The sequence below is a fragment of the Podarcis melisellensis genome, assembly GCF_964234715.1.
Source record: "Podarcis melisellensis genome assembly, chromosome: 13".
NCBI classification, from domain to species: domain Eukaryota; kingdom Metazoa; phylum Chordata; class Lepidosauria; order Squamata; family Lacertidae; genus Podarcis; species Podarcis melisellensis.
In genome coordinates this window covers 45,146,176-45,170,668 of record NC_138545.1, presented here as the reverse complement: position 1 = coordinate 45,170,668, position 24,493 = coordinate 45,146,176, and the positions used below count along the sequence as shown (strand labels likewise).

At 46.9% G+C, this 24,493-nt stretch overlaps 2 protein-coding genes and 1 long non-coding RNA gene across 4 annotated transcripts in view; all 3 read left to right on the top strand.

Moving 5' to 3' along the window:
- LOC309354107 (amine oxidase [copper-containing] 3-like) overlaps positions 1 to 337 on the top strand; it is a 29,345-nt gene extending 29,008 nt beyond the window's left edge. For both annotated transcript variants that reach the window (XM_081883957.1, XM_081883958.1), the window contains one exon: positions 91 to 337. The gene's annotated coding sequence lies outside the window, so the exon portion shown is untranslated. The remainder of the gene's footprint in view (positions 1 to 90) is intronic.
- LOC309354435 overlaps positions 1 to 24,493 on the top strand; it is a 146,429-nt gene that overhangs the window by 82,656 nt on the left and 39,280 nt on the right. The window lies entirely within an intron of this gene.
- AOC3 (amine oxidase copper containing 3) lies at positions 1,364 to 17,125 on the top strand. The gene is made up of 4 exons (XM_081883990.1): positions 1,364 to 3,199; positions 9,300 to 9,585; positions 13,808 to 13,937; positions 16,087 to 17,125. The coding sequence occupies exons 1-4, from the start codon at positions 1,624 to 1,626 to the stop codon at positions 16,369 to 16,371; spliced, it is 2,277 nt and encodes a 758-aa protein (XP_081740116.1). The 5' UTR covers positions 1,364 to 1,623; the 3' UTR covers positions 16,372 to 17,125.

Genomic DNA, 24,493 nt, shown 5'->3' with positions numbered 1-24,493 from the left:
CCCCCTAACCCCCAGGTGTTGCGCCCGGTGCGGCCGCCCCCCCCCCTGCACCCCCCATGCTACGCCACTGAGTCCCAGCTGGAAAAAAAGCCCTGCTTGCAGTTGCGAATTCCTTAAGTGGAACCATAGCTCTGCCCTCATGGTAAAATGGCTTCCTGAGGGTGAGGGGTGTTTCTGTGTTCATGTTTTTGCTTGATTTGATGAAGCCCAGCCACTGGTATGTTTTGACACCTCAGCGGGGTAAGGTGAAGATTCTTGGCAGACACTGTGAACTAGAAAAAAACTAAACTGTACATCTCTCTGAGCAAATTAACAAATAAACAAACAACGAGCCGCACTCTTAAGCCTCCTTTGTCCAAAGTACTGTGTTGGGGGCAGGGGGTGAACATGGCTCCAAGTCTTGGGGAGCTCAAGGTTGCTATTTATTTAATCGTTTGCATACCACTTAAATTTTTTGGCAATAAAATGAAATCCCCAAGTGGTTTGCAGACGTTATAAAAGCATAACACAGATAGGTCAGAAGACATTTCAAGTCCAGAATTTAAAACAAGCCCACAACTGAATTTCAGTAGCTAAAGTTTAGCTGGTCCTCAAGAGGGTCTGTAGAGGGGGAACAGGCCTAAGAAAGTCTTGTTCCTTCAGGTTTGGCTTTTCCAAATTTCAGAATCGTGTGCCTTATTTTTGGTGCTGTTTGTTTTTTGCAAGTGACCAGAGATGTTTTAGGCAGGCAAGTTTCCAAGGCTGTGTGAATTAGACCTATGGTGGCAGCTGGAAAACTACACTGGGTGTGTTACAGATTCCAGGTTTGCCATGTCCCAAATCACCAGCACACATTTGGAACAGTTCCTAAGAAGCCGTTTCATTTCCAACTGAGTAACAGGAAAGTGCTTTCAGGTACATTATATTGCCCTGTTTCCTTCATTGCAGCCCCGTTTTGAAGTGTGTTGCTCTTGCTCAGAAACCCAGGGGGGTTTTTTAAATCAAGGAATTGAGAGTTACATAGACAACCCACCACGATGGCATAGCTGGCTCAACAGTAAACTGAACACATATTCCTATGGGGTGAGGGCCAAGCTAAATCTGTGCTTCTGGGCTGGACCAGGGCGGTGGGGGACGGGCAATGTGAACATGGTGGAAATGAGCTTTTGAGCGGTCTGAGAAAAGGGCAGAAAAGGGTTTCTGCCGTGAGCAGGCATCATTACTTTCTCGGCTTGGGAGGGATCGGGTTACAGCATTTGGACAGAAACCTCCTCCAACCTCATTCTCTCTGAGGGTCTCTGCTAAATCTGGGTGTTTTGCCTCTCTGGGGCCTTGCCTAGCGCCTGGCGTTCTCTCCAAAGACCTCTTGGACTAATCCAAGACCTCTTGGCCCATCATCCTGGGCCAAGAGCAGCTTGGGCTTATGGTGGATACATAGCTGGGCAGAGAGAGCGCAAGGCTGCCTTTTATAGTCGCTGATGAGCCTCCATGCATTCCTAACTCTGAACCCTCCTCTAATTCTGAACAGAGCAGCAGCTTTCCTCCCTCCCTCCCTCCTTCCCTCCCAAACCGTTTCCTGCAAGGAAATAGCAGCTGGGGTTGCTGAGCGTGTCGCGACCACTGCTGCCTTTCGCAGACACCGGCATGAACATGAAAGCCGTGGTTGTTCTCCTGGTATTGGCTCTGGCTACCATTTTTGCTTTAGTTTGTGTCTTGATGACCAGAAAGGAAAAAGTCGTTAGGTGTGGCGTCTCAGGGCTCCAGAATTCTCCCGAAGGCACCAACAGAGATCCGAGCGAGATCTTTGCTGACCTGTCAGCTGCTGAGATGGCCCAAGTGGTGAAATACCTCAAGGAGAATCTTGGCGTCCGCCTGGAAGATGCGTCTCGGGCAAAGCCCTCCGATAACTGCATTTACTACCTGGATACGCACTTCCCCTCTAAAGAAGGGGCTCTGGGCTTCCTGGACCATGGAAGGGCTCAGCCCCACCGGGAGGCCTTGGCTGTGGTGTACTTTGGGAACCAGCCAGATCCAAATGTCACCGAATTCGTGGTAGGCCCTCTTCCGAACCCAACAGGCCACCGTGACATCACGCTGAAGAAATTTGGCAGGAAGGTGCCGTATCACAGCAGGCCGGTGACGGTGAAGGAGTACAAAGATATTGACACCTTCATTTTCCAGGAGCTCGAGGCGGCCAACAACTTCCTCAGAGAATGTTGTGAGTATAATAGGAATAACCTGGCTACTCTGACCACAGCTCCCCGAGGGTTTGAATCTGGCGACCGAGCCACCTGGTTTGTCCTGTTCCACAATGTCAATGGCAGCGGGTACTACATCCACCCCATTGGCTTGGAGGTGTTGGTGGACCACCGGAGCCTGAACATCTCCGAGTGGAAGGTGAAGAAAGTGTTCTACAACGGCCAGTATTATGAGAATATGGCCCACCTGGAGAAGGAGTTTATGGATGGGCGTGTGAAGGAGGTCCGAGTGAAGGCAGCCCATCTGAAGAACGATTTTACTTCCAGGAAGCCTTCAGGATCTTCTCCTCATCCAGGCCCTTTGCAATTTGAGCCCCTCGGGATGCGCTACACCGTAGCCGGCAGCCATGTTGTCTACCGGTCTTGGAGCTTTGCCTTTGGGATGAACGTGAACACAGGGCCACGCCTCTTCAACATCAGATTTGGCGAGGAAAGGATTGTCTACGAGTTGAGTCTGCAAGAAGCTCTTGCTACTTATGGCTCCAACTGCCCCGGGGGAATGGTGACTAGGTACATGGACGGGACCCTTGGCATTGGGAAATTTTCTTACGAATTGGTTCGGGGAGTGGACTGCCCCTATACGGCCACCTACGTGGACCGCCACTACTTGATAGACTCTGACACCCCAAGACTGAACAAGAACTCTTTCTGCATCTTTGAGCATGACATGGGCGTGCCTCTCCGGCGACATTTTTCTGACATGGGCTCTTTCTATTACGGGGGGTTGAACAACTACGCTTTGGTCTTGAGGGCCATCTCCACTCTCATCAACTATGACTATGTCTGGGATTTTGTGTTCTACCAAAATGGTGCAATAGAAGTCAAGGTCCATGCCACGGGATACATCAGCACATCGTTCCTCATGGAAGGTGGCACTGCGTATGGAAACAGGGTCGGGGAGCACACACTTGGGACCATGCACAACCATCTTATGAACTACAAAGTCGACTTGGATGTTGGAGGTAGGTGTCCCATACTTCCCAAAACATTATGTTCTGCCACCCTAACTGTGGAAACCATAGCTGAATACTGAGCGGGGTTGCAGTTGGGGGTCCCCTGCCACCGGGCGCCCCACAACGAATCTAGCTTCCCTCCAGGAATCTCACATTCTGCATTTCAAGTAATGTAAGGATTTGTGTGACTGTTTAAAAATTCCTTTTCCTATTCAGTCTATTTATAGGGTTTGACGTACCAGAGCTAGACTAGTGGGTTACAAAAGGGACACTGTGTGAACCTTCCCTTATTTAGCACTCGGAAAACTAAACATTTTATTTTTTTGCTAGAACTTGGAAAATGGCATGTTGTTTTTTCTAACAATTTCCTAACAATTAGGCATGTTTGCTTCTTCTTCTTTTTTTTGCCACAACAGATGGGTAAGAGTCTTGTGAGACGTTTGTGATGTATTTGTATTTTGTTTATTCTGGCTTAAATTATGAGTCAGGGAGGCTCCTTTAGGACCCTTGGTGATGTCACTGGAAGTATGATGAGGTCGGATTGGGGCAGGGATTGGAAGAAGGAGAGTGGGTGGGATCAGGGGCATAGGAAGGGGGCAGTGGGGCGGACCGCCCTGGGTGCCCTCACTGAGGGGGTGACATTCGGTGCACTGTCTGCCTGCGACTCCCAAGCTTACCCCAAGCCATCGGGGTAAGAGGGGAGCTGTGCCGCTTTGCCAGCAACATTCCCCCCTTCCCCTTTGGTTTTGACAGCTTGGGGTAGGCTTGGGAGTTGTGGGTGGGCGGCACGCCGAATGTCCACCCTGGCTGCAGGGTGCATGCACCGCTCTGGGCACCTGAGCAGCTATCCCGTGCCTGGGAGGGCATCCTCCACACCATGCTCCCCCCTTGGGAGCGCACCCACCCTGGGCAGTGTGGGCATATGCTCCACTGCTGGGTGGGACCAAGGGGAAGACTGGCAAAGGTTAAAATCTAAGCCAGAGAACAACTTTTGGGGCTGCAATGCCCACCTTGTACAGTAAGCAGTGCAAATCTCCAAGCTTTGCAATGCTAAGCCAAGGATTATGAAACTTGGATCTATCACAAGGTGAGGGAGAGAGAATAAAGGATCAGCACCCTTGGGAAGGTCAGCCACAATTTCCGGCATAATGCTGTTCCCAAGCTTGAATGTGCTGTTTAGGGTCCCCTTATTGGATACTTGGGAACTGTGATGTCTGACATAAGGAGATAATTCTGTTATTAACAGAAGTGTGCAAGCTGGGACGCGGGTGGCCCTGTGGGTTAAACCACAGAGCCTAGGGCTTGCTGATCAGAAGGCCAGCGATTTGAATCCCTGTGACAGGGTGAGCTCCCATTGCTTGGTCCCTGCTCCTGCCAACCTAGCAGTTCGAAAGCACGTCAAAGTGCAAGTAGATAAATAGGTACTGCTCCAGCAGGAAGGTAAACGGCGTTTCCATGCGCTGCTCTGGTTCGCCAGAAGCGGCTTAGTCATGCTGGCCACATGACCCGAAAGCTGTACGCCGGCTCCCTCAGCCAATAAAGAGAGATGAGAGCCGCAACCCCAGAGTCGCCTGCGACTGGACCTAATGGTCAGGGGTCCCTTTACCTTTTACAATCTGAAACAACAAATAGTCTATAAAATGCAATCCATCATCTCGAGGCAGATTAAGAGAACTGATGGCATCTGTCTCTGGAACACTGGTAACATTCGGCTGACACACTGTTCCTTGTCTGGTTTTATTCCCGTTTCCACCACTGCTCCCCCTGATTGCCTCAGTGTGCAATAAGCAGAGATCAGGAGCCAGAAAAATGCAGTCCAGAATGGTGCAGGTAGGGCAGAAGCTCAACACGGCTTGAGCGAGGGAGCACATGTTGCAAGGAAAGTAACGGGACTCAGAGAAATGAAATAACAGAACATCTGATAGTATTAGCAATGACCGCTCCCCGCATAAAATGGGGGGGCGACCTTTGCGTGGACGCGCATAGCCCCTAGATCTGGAGCGGCTCCAACAGCATAGGCTTGGCTTTGCCTTCCCTCAGGTGGGATACCTGGAGGTCTCCGCCTACCCCAGTCAGTTGTCCAATCCCACCTGGGGGAAGCGTTGCCAAGGAGACCAGGCCAGGTGGGGGAGGGATTACCTGCCCACACAATAGAGGGAGGAATCCTCACTTGGTTCCACTAGCAAAGAGCAGAAGTGAACCAGAAACCTGGGCCAAGGGGAAGTAGCAGCTTGTAAATTATATGAGCAGGAGATGCTCCTGTTTCATAAAACAGCGTTTAGGGCTTTACAGATGCATTGCAGAGAAAGAGATGTCGATGAAGCAGAGTTCTTTAAATGGTTGTGTTGGAATGGGGAAACTTTTCACGTTCCCTCAGGGGCAAACTTCCAGAAGCTGCCATGTTAGGGGTTAGGGTTCTTCTCTTCTCCATCAGGATAAGCAAGAGGCACATTCCTGCCACAGAAAAGGGCTTGGGGGATAGTGTGAGAGCAGAGCCAGTGAGAGGAGTGGCCTAGAGAGAGGGGGTGTGGCCTTGATGGTGGGTGTGGCCTGGAAAGAATATCGAGGGTTGAATAGAGAAGCCCTGCCCCCCTGGGTTGTATGATCGGGATTAACTTCCACAGCAGCAGAAAACTATTGGCAAGGTTGGGAACGGCTTACCGCTTGCTTGTAATCTCACCCTATTCCTCTTTGCATGTGGAAATGGGGAGATGCCGTTGTTCGGAGTCTTCATTTGCTCAAACTCTGGTCCAATAAGGAATGTGGGCACAGCAGACAATCACGGGCTTTGTGTACACAGAGCTCCGTTTTGGGCTCCTCCAAGTCAGGCTGGGAAAGACTTTTGTTGGAGTTCCCCAGAGAGCTGCCTGCCAGACAACAATCCTGAACAAGACACTGTGGGATGTAATCCGCTGGGAGCAGTCAAATACAACATTCCTTGTTTTGCTAGAGTGGACATGCAAGGGAATGTTTGGTCCAGCCAGTGTGGCATAGTGGTTAAGAGCGGTGGACTCGTAATCTAGTGAACCGGGTTCGCGTCTCCGCTCCTCCACATGCAGCTGCTGGGTGACCTTGGGCCAGTCACACTTCTCTGAAGTCTCTCCGCCCCACTCACCTCACAGAGTGTTTGTTGTGGGGGAAGAAGGGAAAGGAGAATGTTAGCCGCTTTGAGACTCCTTTGGGTAGCGATAAAGTGAGATATCAAATCCAAACTCTTCTTCTTCTTCTGTTTCTCCTGGCCTGGAGCATCCTTCTTTGCTTGTGACTAAAATGTGGGCTTGACCTTACCTGACCTAACAAAAGGTCCAGTTCTCTCTCTTTTCGACCTTCCTGCATCACCTGGACTGCCTGCCATGTTGTCTCCCATATGGGGTAAACCTGTCTGTACGTCCTTGTAACTTTAAGCCTAAAGCCTGCCTTCAGAGATCAGACTGTGCTCTGCCTGGTCGTAAGTAAAACTACTTTTTGTTCCTCATGAAAAAACCTGTGGTGTCTTTATCCTTTTAGGAGGGATGCAAAGGAGACCTTACCAGGAACACACAATTCAATCTGAGCTAGATTGAATTGTATAATAGTAAAAGGCTCAGACAAGTCAGGGACTTGTTTTCCTGCTGTGTAAGAAGGGGAATGCGTTCTGCTAAGAGAAGAAACTTGCTGGCACAAGTTAGGAAGGATATTATTAAATGACACATCCTCTCCTGCCACCCTCAACATTCCCACAGATGGACCAGGCAGAGTCCTCTCTTACTCCACCTTTAGATAAAAGGCAAGGAGCCGGTCTTGTAATGCCAGCTGAAAAGGCAGTGATGCCATTGCAATATAGCCGCTGTAGGGTGTTTCTGTATATAAAGGGCAGAGTGATACAGTACATTGCTCACTTTCTCCTGGAAGAGAGGGAAAGCTATGGTGAACCATTGAAAAATGCTCAGATCTGGAAAATATGGTCTCTTGTTTTCAAGCCTCCTGTTGGCTCATTGTGCAATTTAGGCCAACTCAGGGCTTATCCACACTCACCCTTTGACCTGCTCTTTCCTGTTCTGATTAAGCTTTAAAGAGTGGGTTTTCGTGGGGAAAGCTTTGGAGCAAAAAAAGGGGCGGCATTCAGATATGATACTGTAAAGCTCTGGCCGTGCCTGGAAAGTGCGGAGGAAAGTGTGGATAAGTCCCCCGTCTCCTCTTTTTCTGTCCCTCTGTCTCTCTCAAACCCTTCGTTCTCCATCTGTGCACAAGGAATGAGACCTACTCTGCTGATAAAATATGCACTGATTCATCATTTGTTGCGGCGGCTGTAAGGAAACCAAATTAGGAAGTCCACAGAGAAATGCAAGCAAACGATAAGGACAGTTCCCACAATGGAAGTTAGGGAGGAGGGAGTTTCATAGCTGTTGATCAGCCCAGGGAAGCTCCCTGCCCGTTAGAATTTGCCAAGAAGAAGAAGAAGAAGAAGAGTTTGGATTTCATATCCCGCTTTATCACTACCTGAAGGAGACTCAAAGCAGCTAACATTCTCCTTTCCCTTCCTCCCCCACAACAAACACTCTGTGAGGTGAGTGAGGCTGAGAGACTTCAGAGAAGTGTGACTAGCCCAAGGTCACCCAGCAGCTGCATGTGGAGGAGCAGGGAAGCGAACCCGGTTCACCAGATTACGAGTCTACCGCTCTTAACCACTACACCACACTGGCTCTCAAGGTGCCAAGCTGTTCTTGGCTGGTCTTAAAAGCTTGCAATGACAGATTGCCTCTGAGACGACCCTGTTAGTAGACCACCATTATCCCCATCGGACAGGCGGATAACTGGTGCTGAGAGAGATGGGGACTTGTGTAATCCTACACGATGGGAGGTAATTTGAGGCCACGCCTCCCAAATACAAGGTGGAAGTTTCCTCCACAGGCCCAAGCTGGTGTTCAGAGGCGCCATCTTGCGCCCAAGATTGTGAGGGGCTGGCATGCGTTTCATGTGTGTGAGATTGCATTGTCAGGAGAAGGCCAAGCGCCCAGCCCAGTATGGCTACCTCTCTCATGCTCAGGAGGAGCCAGTCATTGAACTGCACCACATTCGCCTTTCTCCACCCCCTCAGCATCGAAGGGGCCCAGCCCCCTGCCAGCACATATTGAGGGGGCCAAAGACCCCTCCGCCCCTAGGAGTTGGTGCGCCTGTTATCCCAGTGACTGCAAGAATCACAGAATTGTAGATTCAGAAGGGATCGTGAGAGTAATCTAGTCGAACGCCCTGCAATGCAGGGATCTTTTGCCCAAAGTGGTGCTTGACGTTATGACGCCGAAGTTAACACTCTCTCTCTTTCTCTCTGCTTTTCAAGTTTAAACATTTCACTAATTTTACAACCATTTTGACTTGCCTTCCTTCCCCCCCTCTTTCTGCAGTTCCTTAAATTTATCTTTAATATCTTCCGCCTATCCAAATTAACTTAATTTCCTCATTTGTTCCTCTTCTTTCAATACTGTATAAACTCTTATGAAACTGCAGGTTATTACAAGAATCCTTCCAATGTTCTTATCTGTTTACAATTTGTCTGTAAATAATCAATAAATCATTCTTTTATAAAAAGTTCGCTATCTTGACTTCTTATTCTCCAGGTAAGTTTCGCCATTTCTGCATATCCCATAATTTTTTATATCCATTCTTCCTTTTCTGGGAGTTCTTCTTCTTTACATTTTTGGGCAAGTAACATTCTTGCCGCTGCAGTCGCATACACGAATAAATTTCTGTACAGTTCGGGTAGTTCTGTCACTATAATTCCCAAATGAGGTGAACAGTCTCGTGCTCTACTAACAGTCTTGTTTTGGTTACAGATAGGTAGCCGTGTTGGTCTGCCATAGTCAAAACAAAAAAAATTCCTTCCAGTAGGACCTTAAAGACCAACTAAGTTAGTTCTTGGTATGAGCTTTCGTGTGCATGCACACTTCTTCAGATACACATCTGAAGTATCTGAAGAAGAAGTGTGCATGCACACGAAAGCTCATACCAAGAACTAACTTAGTTGGTCTTTAAGGTGCTACTGGAAGGAATTTTTTTAGTCTTGTTTTGATGAGGGTTTGTCTCTAGGGTCCGAAATGGGAAATTCTTCTTTCTTAGTCTTTGCTTTTGTCAGGGATCAAGAACTCCCTGGTGGCTCTTGATATGGCGTTTGAGTCCGTGGCGGCCCCTTGGAGCCCAGAGCACCAGATCCAACGGCCCGTTCTCACAACCCGAACCCTGGACAAGGAAGAAGATGCTGCCTTTCCGCTGGACGGCAAAGTCCCCCGGTACCTGCACTTTGCCACCAGCCGGGAGAACCAGTGGAACCATCAGCGAAGCTACCGCATCCAGATCACCAGCTTTGCTGGAGAACACTTACCTGAAGCTAGCACCATGGAGAGGTCCATTAGCTGGGGCAGGTAGGCAACAAGAACCATGACGTTTCTCTTTTTTTCTTAATATTTTTTATACTTTTCAGGTACAGTGGTACCTCCGGTTGTTCCGGAGACCCGGCTGGATCCCGAGGTTTTCCCAACCGGAGAGATCGCTTCTGCATGCGTGCGGGGCGGTAGAGCGCTTCTGCGCATGCACAGAAGTGGTCTACCACTTCAACACATGTGCGCACAGCAAAAAACCGGAAATATACTTCCAGGTTTGCCGCTTACGTATTCCAAAGTTTACGTAACTGGAGGGATATGTAAGCGGAGGTACGACTGTATATACATTTCACCAATTTTGCAATCATTTTGACGTTTTTAAACTTGACTTCTTTCCCCCTCTTTCTGCAGTTCCTTAAGTTTATTTTTAATATTTTCTGCCTATCCAACTTAACTTACTCATTTATTTATCTTCTTTATAATATATACACTTATGTAGTATAGTATAATATAGTATAGTATATACTCTTATGTAGCTGCAGATTATTACAGTAATCCTGCTAGTGTTTTTATATGTTTACAATTTATCTGTAAATATTCAATAAACCGTTTCCATTCTTTTATAAAAAGTTTGTTATCTTGATTTCTTATTCTTCTGGTAATTTACACTATTTCTGCATATTCCATAAGTTTTTGTATCCGTTCTTCCTTTGCTGGGACTACTTCTTTCCATTTTGGGGCAAGTAACATTCTTGCCGCTATAGTTGCATACATGAATAAGTTTCTATACAATTTAGGCAGTTCTATCCCTATAATTCCCAAGAGAAAGGCTTCTGGTTGTTGTTGGTTTTTTAAAAAACGCTACTTTAAACATCCTTTTCACTTCATTGTATATCATTTCCCAGTAAGCCTTAACCTTAACAAGACCACCACATATGATAAAAAGAACCTTCTTCCTCTTTACTTTTCCAACACTTATTTGATTTCGTTTTATACATTTTTGCCAGTTTACTCAGTGTTAGATAGCATCGATAAATCATTTTAATATAATTTTCTCTTAAACCGTAACCTGCTGGAAATTTTATATCCCTATTCCACAATGGTCCCCATGCTTCCATGTCTATATTATGACCAATATCTATTGCCCCAAACAGCAAACCATGTCCTGATTGCCTTTCAGATAAATGCCACCCTGTTTCATTTTTTAAAATACTGATTTTTATTAAATTTTCAAAGCTTTAAACAAATTTATAATTCACTGATATTTTTCTTGTTGACTTCCCACCCTTCCTGCACTGATTTTTTTCTTCCTTATCCTTGGTTGCTGCATAATAAAGGTAAAGGTAAAGGGACCCCTGACCATTAGGTCCAGTTGTGGACGACTCTGGGGTTGCGGCGCTCATCTTGCTTTACTGGCTGAGGGAGCCAGCGTACAGCTTCCAGGCCATGTGACCAGCATGACTAAGCCGCTTCTGGCAAACCAGAGCAGCGCACGGAAACGCCGTTTACCTTCCCGCTGGAGCGGTACCTATTTATCTACTTGCACTTTGACGTGCTTTCGAACTGCTAGGTTGGCAGGAGCAGGGACCGAGCAACGGGAGCTCACCCCATCGCAAGGATTCAAACCGCCGACCCTCTGATCGGCAAGCCCTAGGCTCTGTAGTTTAACCCACAGCGCCACTCACGTCCCTGCATAATACGTGTTTCTAAATCCCCCCTAACTCCAGCCTATCATTCATTTTTTGCTCCCCCTCATTCATAACTCAGAATCCTGCTTGCGACTTCATATCGCTAAAATACTTTGACAGTCCAAAAAAGAAGAAGAAAAAAAAGGCCTCTACTTTTCCATAAGCAGTTCATCAATCTGATCTCTTGGTTTTACGGTCAATTCTGTCATTTCAGCATAGTCCGTTGATTTTTATAAGCCATTCTTCTTTGGTTGGAATCTCTCCCTCTTCAATTTCTGTGCATATAAAAGCTCTGGCTGTCATCGTTGCATGCATAAAAAGATTAATCAGCTTCTTTGGAATGTCCGTCCCAATTATCCCTAGCAAAAAAGGCTTCGGGTTTTTTTTGGGGGGGGGGTCACTAATTTAAACATCTTTTTGAATTCATTATCCACCCTATTTCCTTTTGAGGGTCGTTCCTGGGTCACTTCAGTGCTGCTAACACAGCAAAAACCGTTCGGGAGGCAGCAGTTATGAGTCACCAGTCTCTGCAGCCACGGCAGGTGCTGTGATTCTCTAGCAATTTGACTTCAACCCTGGAAGTGCACCCCTGGAGGGCTGTAGCTCACTGGTGTGAAGGAATGGGTTTCCCAAATCTAAAATCAGTCTGAAATGGGCCCCCAAATCCATTTTTCCTTCTCCAAGGGTGCATTAGCTAAAAACCATTAACTTGAGCTCTTGAGCAAATGCATAGCAAGAACACAGCTGTATAAACAAAGCTCTCTCCTTTATCGGTCCGTGACGCCTAATGAATGGCCTTGTCCATTCCAAAGTGGAGCAGGGATGGCACGTCTGGGTCTTATCTTACATCCTGACCACAAAGACGCACAGACCTTGTCAGGTCTGACAAGAGACCCAGGAACGGCGCCAGGAGTGTTCTTAGAGTTGGTGACCTCCTGCCCCAAGAAAAGAGTATAGGAACAGGAACAACCTTTTATGGTCTAGAGTACCGGAACAGGAATATCTGTTTATGGTCATGGATGTCAACTTCCGTGTATAAGCTGATGTGGTTGGATTCGTGGGGAAGGGAGGAGAGGGTGCCTGGAGGATATATATACTGCATGAAATTTCTCATTTCTTTGGACTTGCTGTGAACTGACCACGCAAGTGCCTTCTGCTATCCGGAGAGCAGAATAAACTCTTTCTCTGATTCAACCTCAGTGTCAGTTGACTTCCTTTCTCCCTCCCGGGAGCAACGCAGACCTCACCAGTCGAATAAGTCGAATAAGGCTACAGGTGGAGCATCTGCTTTGGGTGCAGAATGCTCCCCTTGGGCTGGGAATGTCCGCTGTCTGAAACCCTTGAGCGCTGCCATCAGTCAGTGCAGACAATACTGATCTAGACAGGCCAGTGGTGTGACTCAGTATACGGCAGTTGGGATGGATGGCAGCCATCTTGCCACGGACTATCGTATTCTAAGTAGAAGACTGCACTGCTAGGAATAAAGACAAAGAACTTGCCTCTTGCCTCTGCTTTCATCCTCTCTTTTTTTTAAAAAAAGAATTTTATTAAGTTTTTCAATAGTTATATAAAAGCAAAATAAAACAATAATAAAACACAGACAAAAGAAAAACGAAACAAAAAAGAACAGGTATAATTTCATTCCCTTTTTTTCTTATACCTTACTTTCCCGACTTCCTCATACCTCCCCTCTCTGTATTCCAGTTTCTATTATATTAATTCAGCAAATCCTTCCCCTTAATTTCGTTTAAATTTTTAACCCTTCTTTTCTTATTACTTATCCAATTCGGCTGGAAACCACACAGTTTCTAAATCAACGCCATTCTAACACTCATTAATTTTGCAGTATTTCTTAAGATAGTCCTTAAATTTCTTCCAATCTTCTTCCACCGTCTCTCTTCCCTGGTCTCGGATTCTGCCCGTCATTTCTGCCAGTCCCATATAATCTATCACCTTCATCTGCCATTCTTCCAAGGTGGGTAGATCTTGTGTCTTCCAATACTTTGCGATGAGTATTCTTGCTGCTGTTGTAGCATACATAAAAAATGTTCTATCCTTCTTTGACACCGTTTGGCCGACAATACCCAGGAGAAAGGCCTCTGGTTTCTTCAGAAAGGTATATTTAAATACCTTTTTCAATTCATTATATATCTTTTCCCAGAACGCCTTAATCTTAGGGCACGTCCACCAAAGGTGAAAAAAGGTACCTTCATTTTCTTTACATTTCCAACATTTATTATCAGGCAAGTGGTAAATTTTTGCAAGCTTGACTGGGGTCATGTACCACCTGTAAATCATTTTCATAATATTTTCTCTTAAGGCATTACATGCGGTAAATTTCATACCAGTGGTCCACAACTTTTCCCAGTCAGCAAACATAATGTTATGACCAAAATCTTGTGCCCACTTAATCATAGCTGATTTCACCGTTTCATCCTGCGTATTCCATTTCAACAGCAAGTTATACATTTTTGACAAATTTTTAGTATTGGGTTCTAACAATTCTGTTTCCAATTTTGATTTTTCCATCTGCTTTCATCCTCTCAACCATTTTCCCCGTTATCCGCATCCTTCAGGTACAAGGTGGCTGTTACCAAGCGGAAAGAGGAGGAGCTGATCAGCACGTGCATTTATAATCAGAATGATCCTTGGGATCCACTGGTGGTCTTTGCTGATTTCATAGACAACGAGACCATCGTCAACGAGGTGAGTGCTGAGATCCTAGAATTGCACAAGGGACCATGAGAATCATCTAGACCAGTGTTTCCTCAAACTTGGGGCCCCCAACTTTTGTTGTACTACAACTCCCATCATCCCTAACTTGCAAGAGAGGTGGTCAGGGATGATGGGAATTGTAGTCCAACAATAGTTGGGGACCCAAGTTTGAGGAAACACTGATCTGAACCTGAGGATCCAGCACAGGTGAGGACCCTTCAGGCTCAGGCCCCAGCCCTGGCTCAGCTGGTTCTGGAGGTGGGGAATCCTGTGCAGGGTGGGATTCCTCAGGTTCAGCCTCTGAATCCGATTCCCAGGCCATCACAAAGGGTAAAGGAGATGTACCAGTAATAATGATAATGGTCTAAATGTTGTGAATCTGGCATACCCAAAGAACATATGGCCTTAGATCTAGGTCATGCTCTGCCTAGGATACTATTATGTTGCAGGGTTATTTACAAGGAGCTAAGCCTCTTTGGTGGGGACTTCATTCCTGTGGAACTTCTTGCCTAAGGGGGCTTCCAAACAGGACAGGAGAGGCGTGAAGAGAGCAGAGCAAAAAGCAGCCACACCGGCATAGTCTCAGATTGGATGGGGGAAACTCTGGCGAGGAGACTTAGGCAGCTGTGGGAAGGCAGGGACCTTCAGACTCTGCAAGACCTTGTTGAAGAAGAGTAGCTGTGCTCATTAGGCCTGGCACTTCTGAGCCGATTCTGTTTCCTTTAAGAGTTAACTTCACCTACCCTGTGTGATTTATTGCTGGCTTGCTCCTGACCCCTGAGTTCAGTTGTGCATCTGATAGATAAAGGGCCCACAATCTGGCCACAGACCATCTAGGATGGTTGAGCACCACCTACATCAGGGATGGTGAACCCAGATATTGCATAATTCCAGCTCCTATCATTCCTGACCTCTGGCCATACTACCTGGGGCTGATAGGAACCCAGCAACCTTTGCAGGGCCACTGAGTCTCCATCTCTGATCTACACGCAGCCTGTTCTCGACTGGCCCACCAACTACAGGGGATACAAATCCTGTTTCAACACACTGAGAACTGGGAAAATTGAAATTGAAATTGAAAAAAAATTGAAATACTTTATTGTCACTTGTACAACTTGTATACAGTGAGATTACACGAGCACCCTCCACTCAGCTCTCTTAGTCTTAATTCCCCTCGTTTACTGATGCACACCCACCAAACCTGAAAGTCAGTTGCCCGGTTGTTATCTTTTCATTCAGCAGCCTAACAGCCCATGGATAGAAGCTTTTCTTTACCCTGTTGGTGCGACTAATCCTGCTTCTATATCTTCTGCCCGAGGGCAGGAGATCAAGAAAGTGCCGGCCAGGGTGTGAATCATCCCTGAGAATTTTCCTCACTCTCCTGAGGCAACGTTCTTCCGCTATTTCATCCAGCGGATTCACAAGACAGCCCATAATATCTTGTGCTGTATTCACCACCCTCTGTAGGCACTTCCTATCAGTTGATGTCAAACCAGCGTACCACACCGTGATGCAGTATGAAAGGACACTTTCTATTGTTGACCGGTATAAGGAGATCATCAAATATTGATTGATTCTTTCGCAATATTCTGAGGAGATATTCTGAGTCTCTTTTGGGCTTTCCTAACCACCTGGGTTGTATTTATTTTCCAAGTAAGGTCTTAACTGAGATAAACTCCTAGGAATTTAAAGGAAGAGACTCTCTCCACACAGCCCTCCCCGATGTACAGCGGGGCTAGTTCTCCTCTCTTCCTCCGAAAGTCCAACACCATCTCCTTTGTCTTGCTGATATTAAGGTGCAAATTGTTCCCTAGGCACCATGTAGGTATTTTTTGGACCGCCTCTCTATACACTGATTCATCTCCACCTGTTATTAAACCCATTATGGTGGTGTCATCTGCAAACTTAATAATTGCCTTGGACGGGTCAGATGATACACAATCGTATGTATACAATGAACACAGGTAGGGACTTAGCACACATCCCTGTGGTGTGACAGTTCTGATTTTTAAGGAATTAGATGTTACATGAAAAGAATTGAAGTTCTCTTCCATGACCATATTAGTGAGGAAAACATCTTCCACTCGTGACAAACAGGCCTGTTGTTGTGTTTCCTGCCGCTCTTCCCCCCCCCCCCCAGGACCTTGTGGCTTGGATCTCCACCGGCTTCTTTCATGTGCCGCACGCTGAGGACATCCCCAACACCGTGACGGTTGGCAACGGGGTGGGCTTCATCCTCCGACCTTACAACTTCTTCAACGACGATCCCTCCAGCAGGTCCCCGGACGGCGTCTACTTCACCTTGGACCAAGATGCTAGCCAATGCGACGTCAACCCAGTCGCTTGCTTGCCCGAGAGAGCTTCATGTTCCCCCAACCTACCTCCGTTCACCTTCAGTGGCTTCCAGAACTTTACAAGTCCTTGACAAGAAGAAAGACTTTGCATTCCCCACCCCGCCCCATCTCAGTTTGCCCAAACATGCCTGTTTCAGCTGAATAACGACACTGTGGAGCCCTGGCAACGTCTGACCTGAATACTGCCTGCTCTCCATATTCCTTCCGTCTACTCCCTCGCTTGTTGCTGCCTTGTCCGTGTTATCAGTTTGGTGTTGGGGAGGATTTTCCCTCTTAGGCCACGGGTGGAGAACCTGGTTTCCTCCAGATGCTGCTAGACTACAACTCCCATCATCCATGCTCACAGGGGCTGATGGGAGTCGGAGTCCAGCAACCTGGCAGCAGCCCCTAGATCAGCTGAGAGACTAGACAGGCTGCAGGATCACTCTGCTGGCGCAGGTGCGCTATTTCCTCTTTTTTGATCTTTTTTTTTTCACCCCTGCTGGTTCTTAGGCAAACGTGTCACTTGAGTTTGCTTATTTCCTCCTCCCTCCCAATCGGTTTTCCTCTTGTGTTTGTGCCATTTTAGATTGTAAGCCTGAGGGCTGGCCTACGACATTTTGGCACCTGAGGCGGACCCCAAAAAGGCCCCTCTCCCTGCCAGGGAATAAGAGGGTCAGGAAAGAGCTACATCAGGGATAAGGGGAAAGGAGAAAGATTGACATCGGGATCTGCTGCTGCAGATGGACCTTGGGACAGGAATTGACTCCCTCTTTTTTGTAGTGATTTGCAATATGCTTTGGGAGGCATATTTGGTTTAAGAACGGGATAAATCTTTAAATTCGGGATGGCTAACATTTTTTTGACCCAAGGGGTACACCCTTGACCAGTGGCGTAGCGTGGGTTGTCAGCACTCGGGGCAAGGCAAGTAATTTGCGCCCCCTAACCCATGGATTTGCGCCCCCTAACCCATGGATTTGTGCCCCCTAACCCTAACCCCCAGATGTTGCTCCTGGTGCGACCGGCCCCCCTGCACCCCCCACGCTACGCCACTGCCTTTAACCAGTCCTTTACACTGGGTGCATGCCAGTGGCAGGTGTGGTCAAAATTGGGGGTGGCTCCCCCATAGTCTCTCACGCTTACATGTAAACACAGAGGACACAAACATACAGCTACTATTGGCCTCATGCTTCTCACCTGACTCACTTTGGTGAATGGGAGTTATTGCCCTTTTCCATTCATCCAGTGATTGATCTAATGATTGAGGCGAAGGTGATCTGCATCCTCAACAGGCAGGGATGGAGAAAAAAATTGATAAGAGTCGGCGCTGAAAACTAAATCGAGCAAAGGTGCACTTTCCAAAATAATATTCCAACTGAAACACAGTTATCTTTCAAAATTCAACTTTCCTGAATTTTGTGACGCCATCTGCCAAGGAAACAATGTGGTATATATATATATATATATATATATATATATATATATATATATGCACATGTATTAGAGGAAAGGGTGCGCAAAAATGAAGTTTGTGACAGTCACATACTGAAATGCATTCTATTAGGGGAAACGGCTCGCAAAAATGTGTGCATTACTCGAAACTGAGCTTATTAGGAGAAATTTGCACTAAAACGCTTGCGATGTTTTGCAAACTGCTTCAAAAGGTGGAGAGCTACGATACGATTGCAAAACAATAATCTTTATTGTCATTGTCCCATGCAGAACAACGAAATTGAAAAAATCAACATAAGACATTCAAAAACCAACAAGCCTGCTATCCCAGCTATCCCAACCTGGTTAGCCCCCTAAAAACTCTGATACCCCATTTTCAAATACAATATACTCCCATAGAGACTACCTTACACTGCATTTAAAACCAAAATCGCATTTGGATAGAAACTGTTTCTCAGGCGGCTAGTCCTAGTCTTTATAACCCTGTGCCTTCTTCCAGAAGGCAGAAGCTGAAAGAGAAAGTTAGTTAAAGAGGAAGCTGAAGCTAAAGTTAGAAAAATTAGAAATGGAAGGAATCCCAGAATTGAATAATCCCTCCATCAGACCACACTGGACCCCACCCAACTCAACAATATGCATACTATGTCTACTTTCATTTTTCTTTGCTTTTTGCCACTGCTGCCAAAATTGATGACGTCCAGGGGGAGCAGAAACATTGGTTTGTGGGCTATATCAGCCCCTGAATGGGGGGGCAGGGTGACTTACCCCTGCTTCAAATAAATAAATGCCATCTGGAGGAACACAGGTTTTTCCAACCCTCTCTTAGGCTGACTGAGTGGCAGTGGCGTAGCGTGGGTTGTCAGCACCCGGGGCAAGGCAAGTAATTTGCGCCCCCTAACCCATGGATTTGTGCCCCCTAACCCTAACCCCCAGATGTTGCGGCCGGTGCAGCTGGCCCCCCTGCACCCCCCACGCTACGCCACTGCTGAGTGGAGAATTTATGGATTTACCTGATAGTCAATGAGGTGCTTCACACAACCGTTTTCCCTGTGATGGCTTATTTAGGAAAGCAACTATGTGCTGGTTTCCTTAGGATGTAGAGCAGTCGTGTCACCTTCCCTAGAGACAGAGGACGCAGACACCATCATACACGAGCTCAGAATGGAAACTGAGAAAATAATCTGGCCACAGAATGCCTTGCTGTACGACTACGACAGGAATTTCTGCAGCATCCGCTGCCCTGGTACAAGCTTGTAAATTTCCCTTTGCCGTGAGCAGATGGTTCGCGGCTTGTTTCAGCGTTAAGTGAAATAAATGGGTTTGTGTGTTTTCAGTAGGGCTATTGGGTGTGTACGTTTGTTGTGCAATTGCTCGAGATGCGTGCCTGAGTTGCACCTAATAATTTGTCCCCTGCGTGCCGAGTCCGGCAGATTGAGCAGGCGAGACCAGTAGCAGATAAGAAGGTTAAGAAAGCATTTCTGCAAGTGCTGTAGAGGGAAGTGGGTGGCAGGTGAGGCTTGTCCACTTGGAAAAGTAGCCCATCTAGGAGAAGGAAAACTCGGATCCTAAACCTTGGTGGGTCATTTTGGACCTGGAAGAGGGCAGAAAGGGGCTGGGCTTGGTGGGATCTGGCGACTGGAAGCACCCTGGGGTCCCCTGCAAAGAGACACTTCAAATGGGCCTTTGGAATAATACTTTTCTACAGAGTACACACCGTACATTTAAAGTTGTTGTTGTTTAGTTGTTTAGTCGTGTCCGACTCTTCATGACCCCATGGACCAGAGCACGCCAGGCACTCCTGTCTTCCACTGCCTCCCGCAGTTTAGTCAAACTCATGTTCGTAGCTTCGAGAACACTGTCCAACCATCTCGTCCTCTATGGTCCCCTTCTCCTTGTGCCCTCCATCTTTCCAACATCAGGGAGTCTTCTCTTCTCATGAGGTGGCCAAAGTATTGGAGCCTCAGCTTCACAATCTGTCCTTCCAGTGAGCACTCAGGGCTGATTTCCTTCTGAGTGAATAGGTTTGATCTTCTTGCAGTCCATGGGACTCTCAAGAGTCTCCTCCAGCACCATAATTCGAAAGCATCAATTCTTCGGCGATCAGCCTTCTTTACAGTCCAGCTCTTACTTCCATACATCACTACTGGTGGTATCTAGGCACAAAGTGAGATTTGAGCTTTATATAGTCTGAATGCCCATTGTTCAAGGACTTAAGAACTGTCGCTGTGTGTTTGTGCTCCTTTGTAGCAGTAGCTTGGTGGCCGTATCTGTGTTCAATTCCTAAACCTTGAAATTAGAAGGATTATACACAGCAATGATATTCACAGTCTGCATACACACCGTAGATTTAAGGCACACCCCAAAAAGTAACCCTGGGAGGGGTTTACCCATTGCACCCAGCCGCAATTCCCAGCACTGTTAGCAGAGTACACACCGTACATTTAAAGTTGTTGTTGTTTAGTTGTTTAGTCGTGTTCGACTCTTCATGACCCCATGAACCAGAGCACGCCAGGCACTCCTGTCTTCCACTGCCTCCCGCAGTTTGGTCAAACTCAATCTGGTAGCTTCGAGAACACTGTCCAACTATCTTGTCCTCTGTCGTCCCCTTCTCCTTGTGCCCTCCATCTTTCCAACATCAGGGTCTTTTCCAGGGAGTCTTCTCTTCTCTTCTCTTCTCTTCTCTTCTCTTCTCTTCTCTTCTCTTCTCTTCTCTTCTCTTCTCTTCTCTTCTCTTCTCTTCTCTTCTCTTCTCATGAGAGGGCCAAAGTATTAGAGCCTCAGCTTCAGGATCTGTCCTTCCAGTGAGCATTCAGGGCTGATTTCCTGCAGAATGGATCGATTTGATCTTCTTGCAGTCCATGGGACTCTCAAGAGTCTCCTCCAGCACCATAATTCAAAAGCATCAATTCTTCAGTGATCAGCCTTCTTTATGGTCCAGCTCTCACTTCCATACATCACTACTGGGAAAACCATATCTTTTACTATACAGAGCTTTGTTGGCAAGGTGATGTCTCTGCTTTTTAAGATGCTGTCTAGAGCATCTTAGAGCAGTGCAAGGTTTCAGGGGTCCCTGGCACTTAGCTAGGATTTGTGTTTCCTGTGGAACGAGGGACAGTGGAAACTGCGGTCTTTATATGGTTTATTTACACAGTGGGTGGCGCTGTGGTCTAAACCACAGAGCCTAGGGCTTGCCAATCGGAAGGTCAGCGGCTCGAATCCCCGCAACGGGGTGAGCTCCCATTGCTCGGTCGCTGCTCCTGCCAACCTAGCAGTTCAAAAGCACACCAGTGCAAGTAGATAAATAGGTACCGCTCCGGCAGGAAGGTAAACGGCGTTTCCGTGCACTGCTCTGGTTCGCCAGAAGCGGCTTAGTCATGCTGGCCACATGACCCGGAAGCTGTCTGTGGACAAACGCCGGCTCCCTCGGCCTATAGAGCGAGATGAGCGCACAACCCCAGAGTCGTCCGTGACTGGACCTAACGGTCAGGGTTCCCTTTACCTTTACCTTTACAACTTGAGCCTATGATGGAGAGGTTCACGGCATTAACACCCCAAAAGGGTTTTGCTTCTGCCATAGCTACAGCCTTGGATTCAAGCAGAAATCAGGCATGGCTCTGTCTCCCAGCTGCCTAACCTGCCAGCTTCTCACTTCTAGCTCACATAACTCAGCTCCATCTCCCAACTCTGGCCTTTGTCTTTCTAACTACCAACGAGCTGAAAGAGGGGGCCCCATCTAGTTGTCATCCAGCACAGAACCACTTCCCTTCTTCCCTTAATTGCCCATACTTAGAGGGCCATAACGGGATGCGGGTGGCGCTGTGGGTTAAACCACAGAGCCTAGGACTTGCCAATCAAAAGGTCAACGGTTCGAATCCCTGTGACGGGGTGAGCTCCCGTTGCTCGGTCCCTGCTCCTGCCAACCTAGCAGTTCGAAAGCACGTCAAAGTGCAAGTAGATAAATAGGTACCACTCCGGCGGGAAGGTAAATGGCGTTTCCGTGCGCTGCTCTGGTTTCACCAGAAGCGGCTCAGTCATGTTGGCCACATGACCCGGAAGCTGTACACCGGCTTCCTCAGCCAGTAAAGCGAGATGAGCACCGCAACCCCAGAATCGGCCACAACTGGCCCTAATGGTCAGGGGTCCCTTTTCCTTTACCTTTAGAGAGCCATCAGCTCACCAGGAAGCTAGCCTGGCTATTTCAGGAATCTAATCTGTATTGGTTCCAGGAATTAGAAGGGACTCAGGAATACAGCCTACCCAGTCCCCACCCCCAATTTATAACAGTGCCAAATAAGTTAGGTATTTTATTGGATGTTTGCCTTGGGAACATTTTTATGGAAAGATGGGGATTTAAACAAATGATGCCATTTCGTAGGTTTTTTGTAAACTAAATTTACACGGTTGGTTATCGTTTGTCCTAAATCTAACAAAATAAATCACAAACGGTGCTATTTTAAAAAGCGTTATTTGCCGGTCTCCGTCTTGCAATGTGGAGTACGCCATGGACAGGAGACTCCATTATTATTATTATTATTATTATTTAGGTCAAACAGTTCTCTGCAAGAGAAGGAGATTTAGAAAGAGTCGGGTCATTTGGTGATGAACAGGGAACCTCCAGGAAAGAGGTGCTCGGTTGAGGGGTGACCTTATATTGAATGGCATGTGGGATGTTGTGTGTTTTAAATGCTCTATTGCTGTTCCTTTAAGCAAACAAGAACAGAAAGCAAGCAACAAATGGCCTTTGGGGGCAGTGAGTGCCTGAGGATGAGGGACGCCACGTGCACTGGGATTTTTCCTGCAAGTGTTCAGTGAACTCAGACCTCTGAAAGAAAACCATTGCCAAGTGAAAAGAGCAGAGTTAATGTGTAACAGCTGGTTTGAATTACGGGTTTTGAGGTGAGGGAGGGAGGCTGCATTGATTGTCCTTGGATTCAGGAACCCCTTGTCTCGTCACTAGGCCTCCCTGGCACAGGTCTGGCTCATGATCAGGGGTCAACAATACCCCTTCTGTACATGAGCATCCGTGAGGCAGGCGTCAGCAAACTTTTTTAGCAAGGGGCCGGTCCACTGTCCCTCAGTGGGGGGCCGGACTATATTTTGAAAAATAAATAAATGAATGAATTCCTATGCCCCACAAATAACCCAGAGATGCATTTTAAATAAAAGCGCACATTCTATTCATGTAAAAACACCAGGCGGACACCACAAATAACCCAGAGATGCACTTTATATATAAGGGCACATTCTACTCATGTAAAAACACGCTGATTCCCGGAATCAGAAGGCGATTGAGCCAGATCCAGCCCCCGGGCCTTAGTTTTCCTACCCATGTGTTCAGGTGTTGTTGTTGTTTTTAATTTATTTATTTGGTTTTTCAGATTAAAGTTTTACAATCCTATCTCCCACATACAACATAAAAACAAGATTCCAAAGAATCTCCTAGACTTCCCTCCTCCTCTTTGTGGGTTCCTAGTATTAATCCCTTTCCTCCTGCATCTTTTATGATAATCCAGATCTTTTATGTCACCATTTATGTCCGAAATTCACCGTTAAGGTACAAGTGTTATTCCAATCCTACTAACAATTTTAGCTGTTTACAATGGTTTTTAAGATAAATTAAAAATCTTCCCCATGCCTTATTAAAATTTTGGGCTCCCTGATTTCTGACTCTTCTAGCCATTTTGGCATAGTCCATCAACTTGATCTGTCATTCTTCTCTGGCAGGGACTTCATCTTCTTTTCATCTCTGGGCCAATAACATCCACACAGCTACACAATCTTTCTGCTCCCTTGGGATTTCGGCACCTAGAATTCCTAAAAGAAAGGCTTTGGAGTTTTTAAATAAAAAGATATTTTCAACATATTTTTTCCATCTCATTATATATCAGGAGTGATGAGAATGAAGCCTGTTAAGTTTCTAACAGAGATCTCCCTTATAAAACCACTCCAGGGTCTGGGGCCTCAGTGGGGCCCTGATCCTGCTTGAGCCTCTGCTCCCCAAAACCAGGGCATGAGAGCTCCTTGTTGCTTTCCCCCTAATTCCGATACAAGCCATACTGGACTCCAAGCACACTTCTCTCAGGCTGTCGCCAGCCTTGCCTCTCTTCCCACCGCCAGCATTTTATTTTTATGCTGCCTTTCCATAGTTAAAGCCATGCTTGCAACATGAGAAGGCCTACAGAACTGCAAACACAGCAAAAGCAGCTGTAAACAGCAAGTTGTTGTTGCTGTTGTTTAGTCATTTAGTTGTGTCTGACTCTTCGTGACCCCATGGACCAGAGCACGCCAGGCACTCCTGTCTTCCACTGCCTCCCGCAGTTTGGTCAAACTCACGTTAGTAGCTTTGAGAACACTGTCCAACCATCTCGTCCTCTGTCGTCCCCTTCTCCTTGTGCCCTCCATCTTTCCCAACATCAGGGTCTTTTCCAGGGAGTCTTCTCATCTCATGAGGTGGCCAAAGTATTGGAGCCTCAGCTTCAGGATCTGTCCTTCCCGTGAGCACTCAGGGCTGATTTCCTGCAGAATGGATCGGTTTGATCTTCTTGCAGTCCATGGGACTCCTAAGAGTCTCCTCCATAATTCAAAAGCATCAATTCTTCGGCAATCAGCCTTCTTTATGGTCCAGCTCTCACTTCCATACATCACAACTGGGAAAACCATAGCTTTAACTATACGGACCTTTGTTGGCAAGGTGGTGTGTCTGCTTTTTTACATGACCCGGAAGCTGTACGCCGGCTCCCTCGGCCAATAAAGTGAGATGAG

Excerpts from the sequence above, each read along its gene's own strand:
- AOC3 (XM_081883990.1), top strand. The coding sequence starts at position 1,624 with ATGAACATGAAAGCCGTGGTTGTTCTCCTGGTATTGGCTCTGGCTACC. Across the intron at positions 3,200-9,299 it reads AGTCGACTTGGATGTTGGAG|GGATCAAGAACTCCCTGGTG; the intron begins GTAGGTGTCCCA and ends TGCTTTTGTCAG. Across the intron at positions 13,938-16,086 it reads ACGAGACCATCGTCAACGAG|GACCTTGTGGCTTGGATCTC; the intron begins GTGAGTGCTGAG and ends CCCCCCCCCCAG.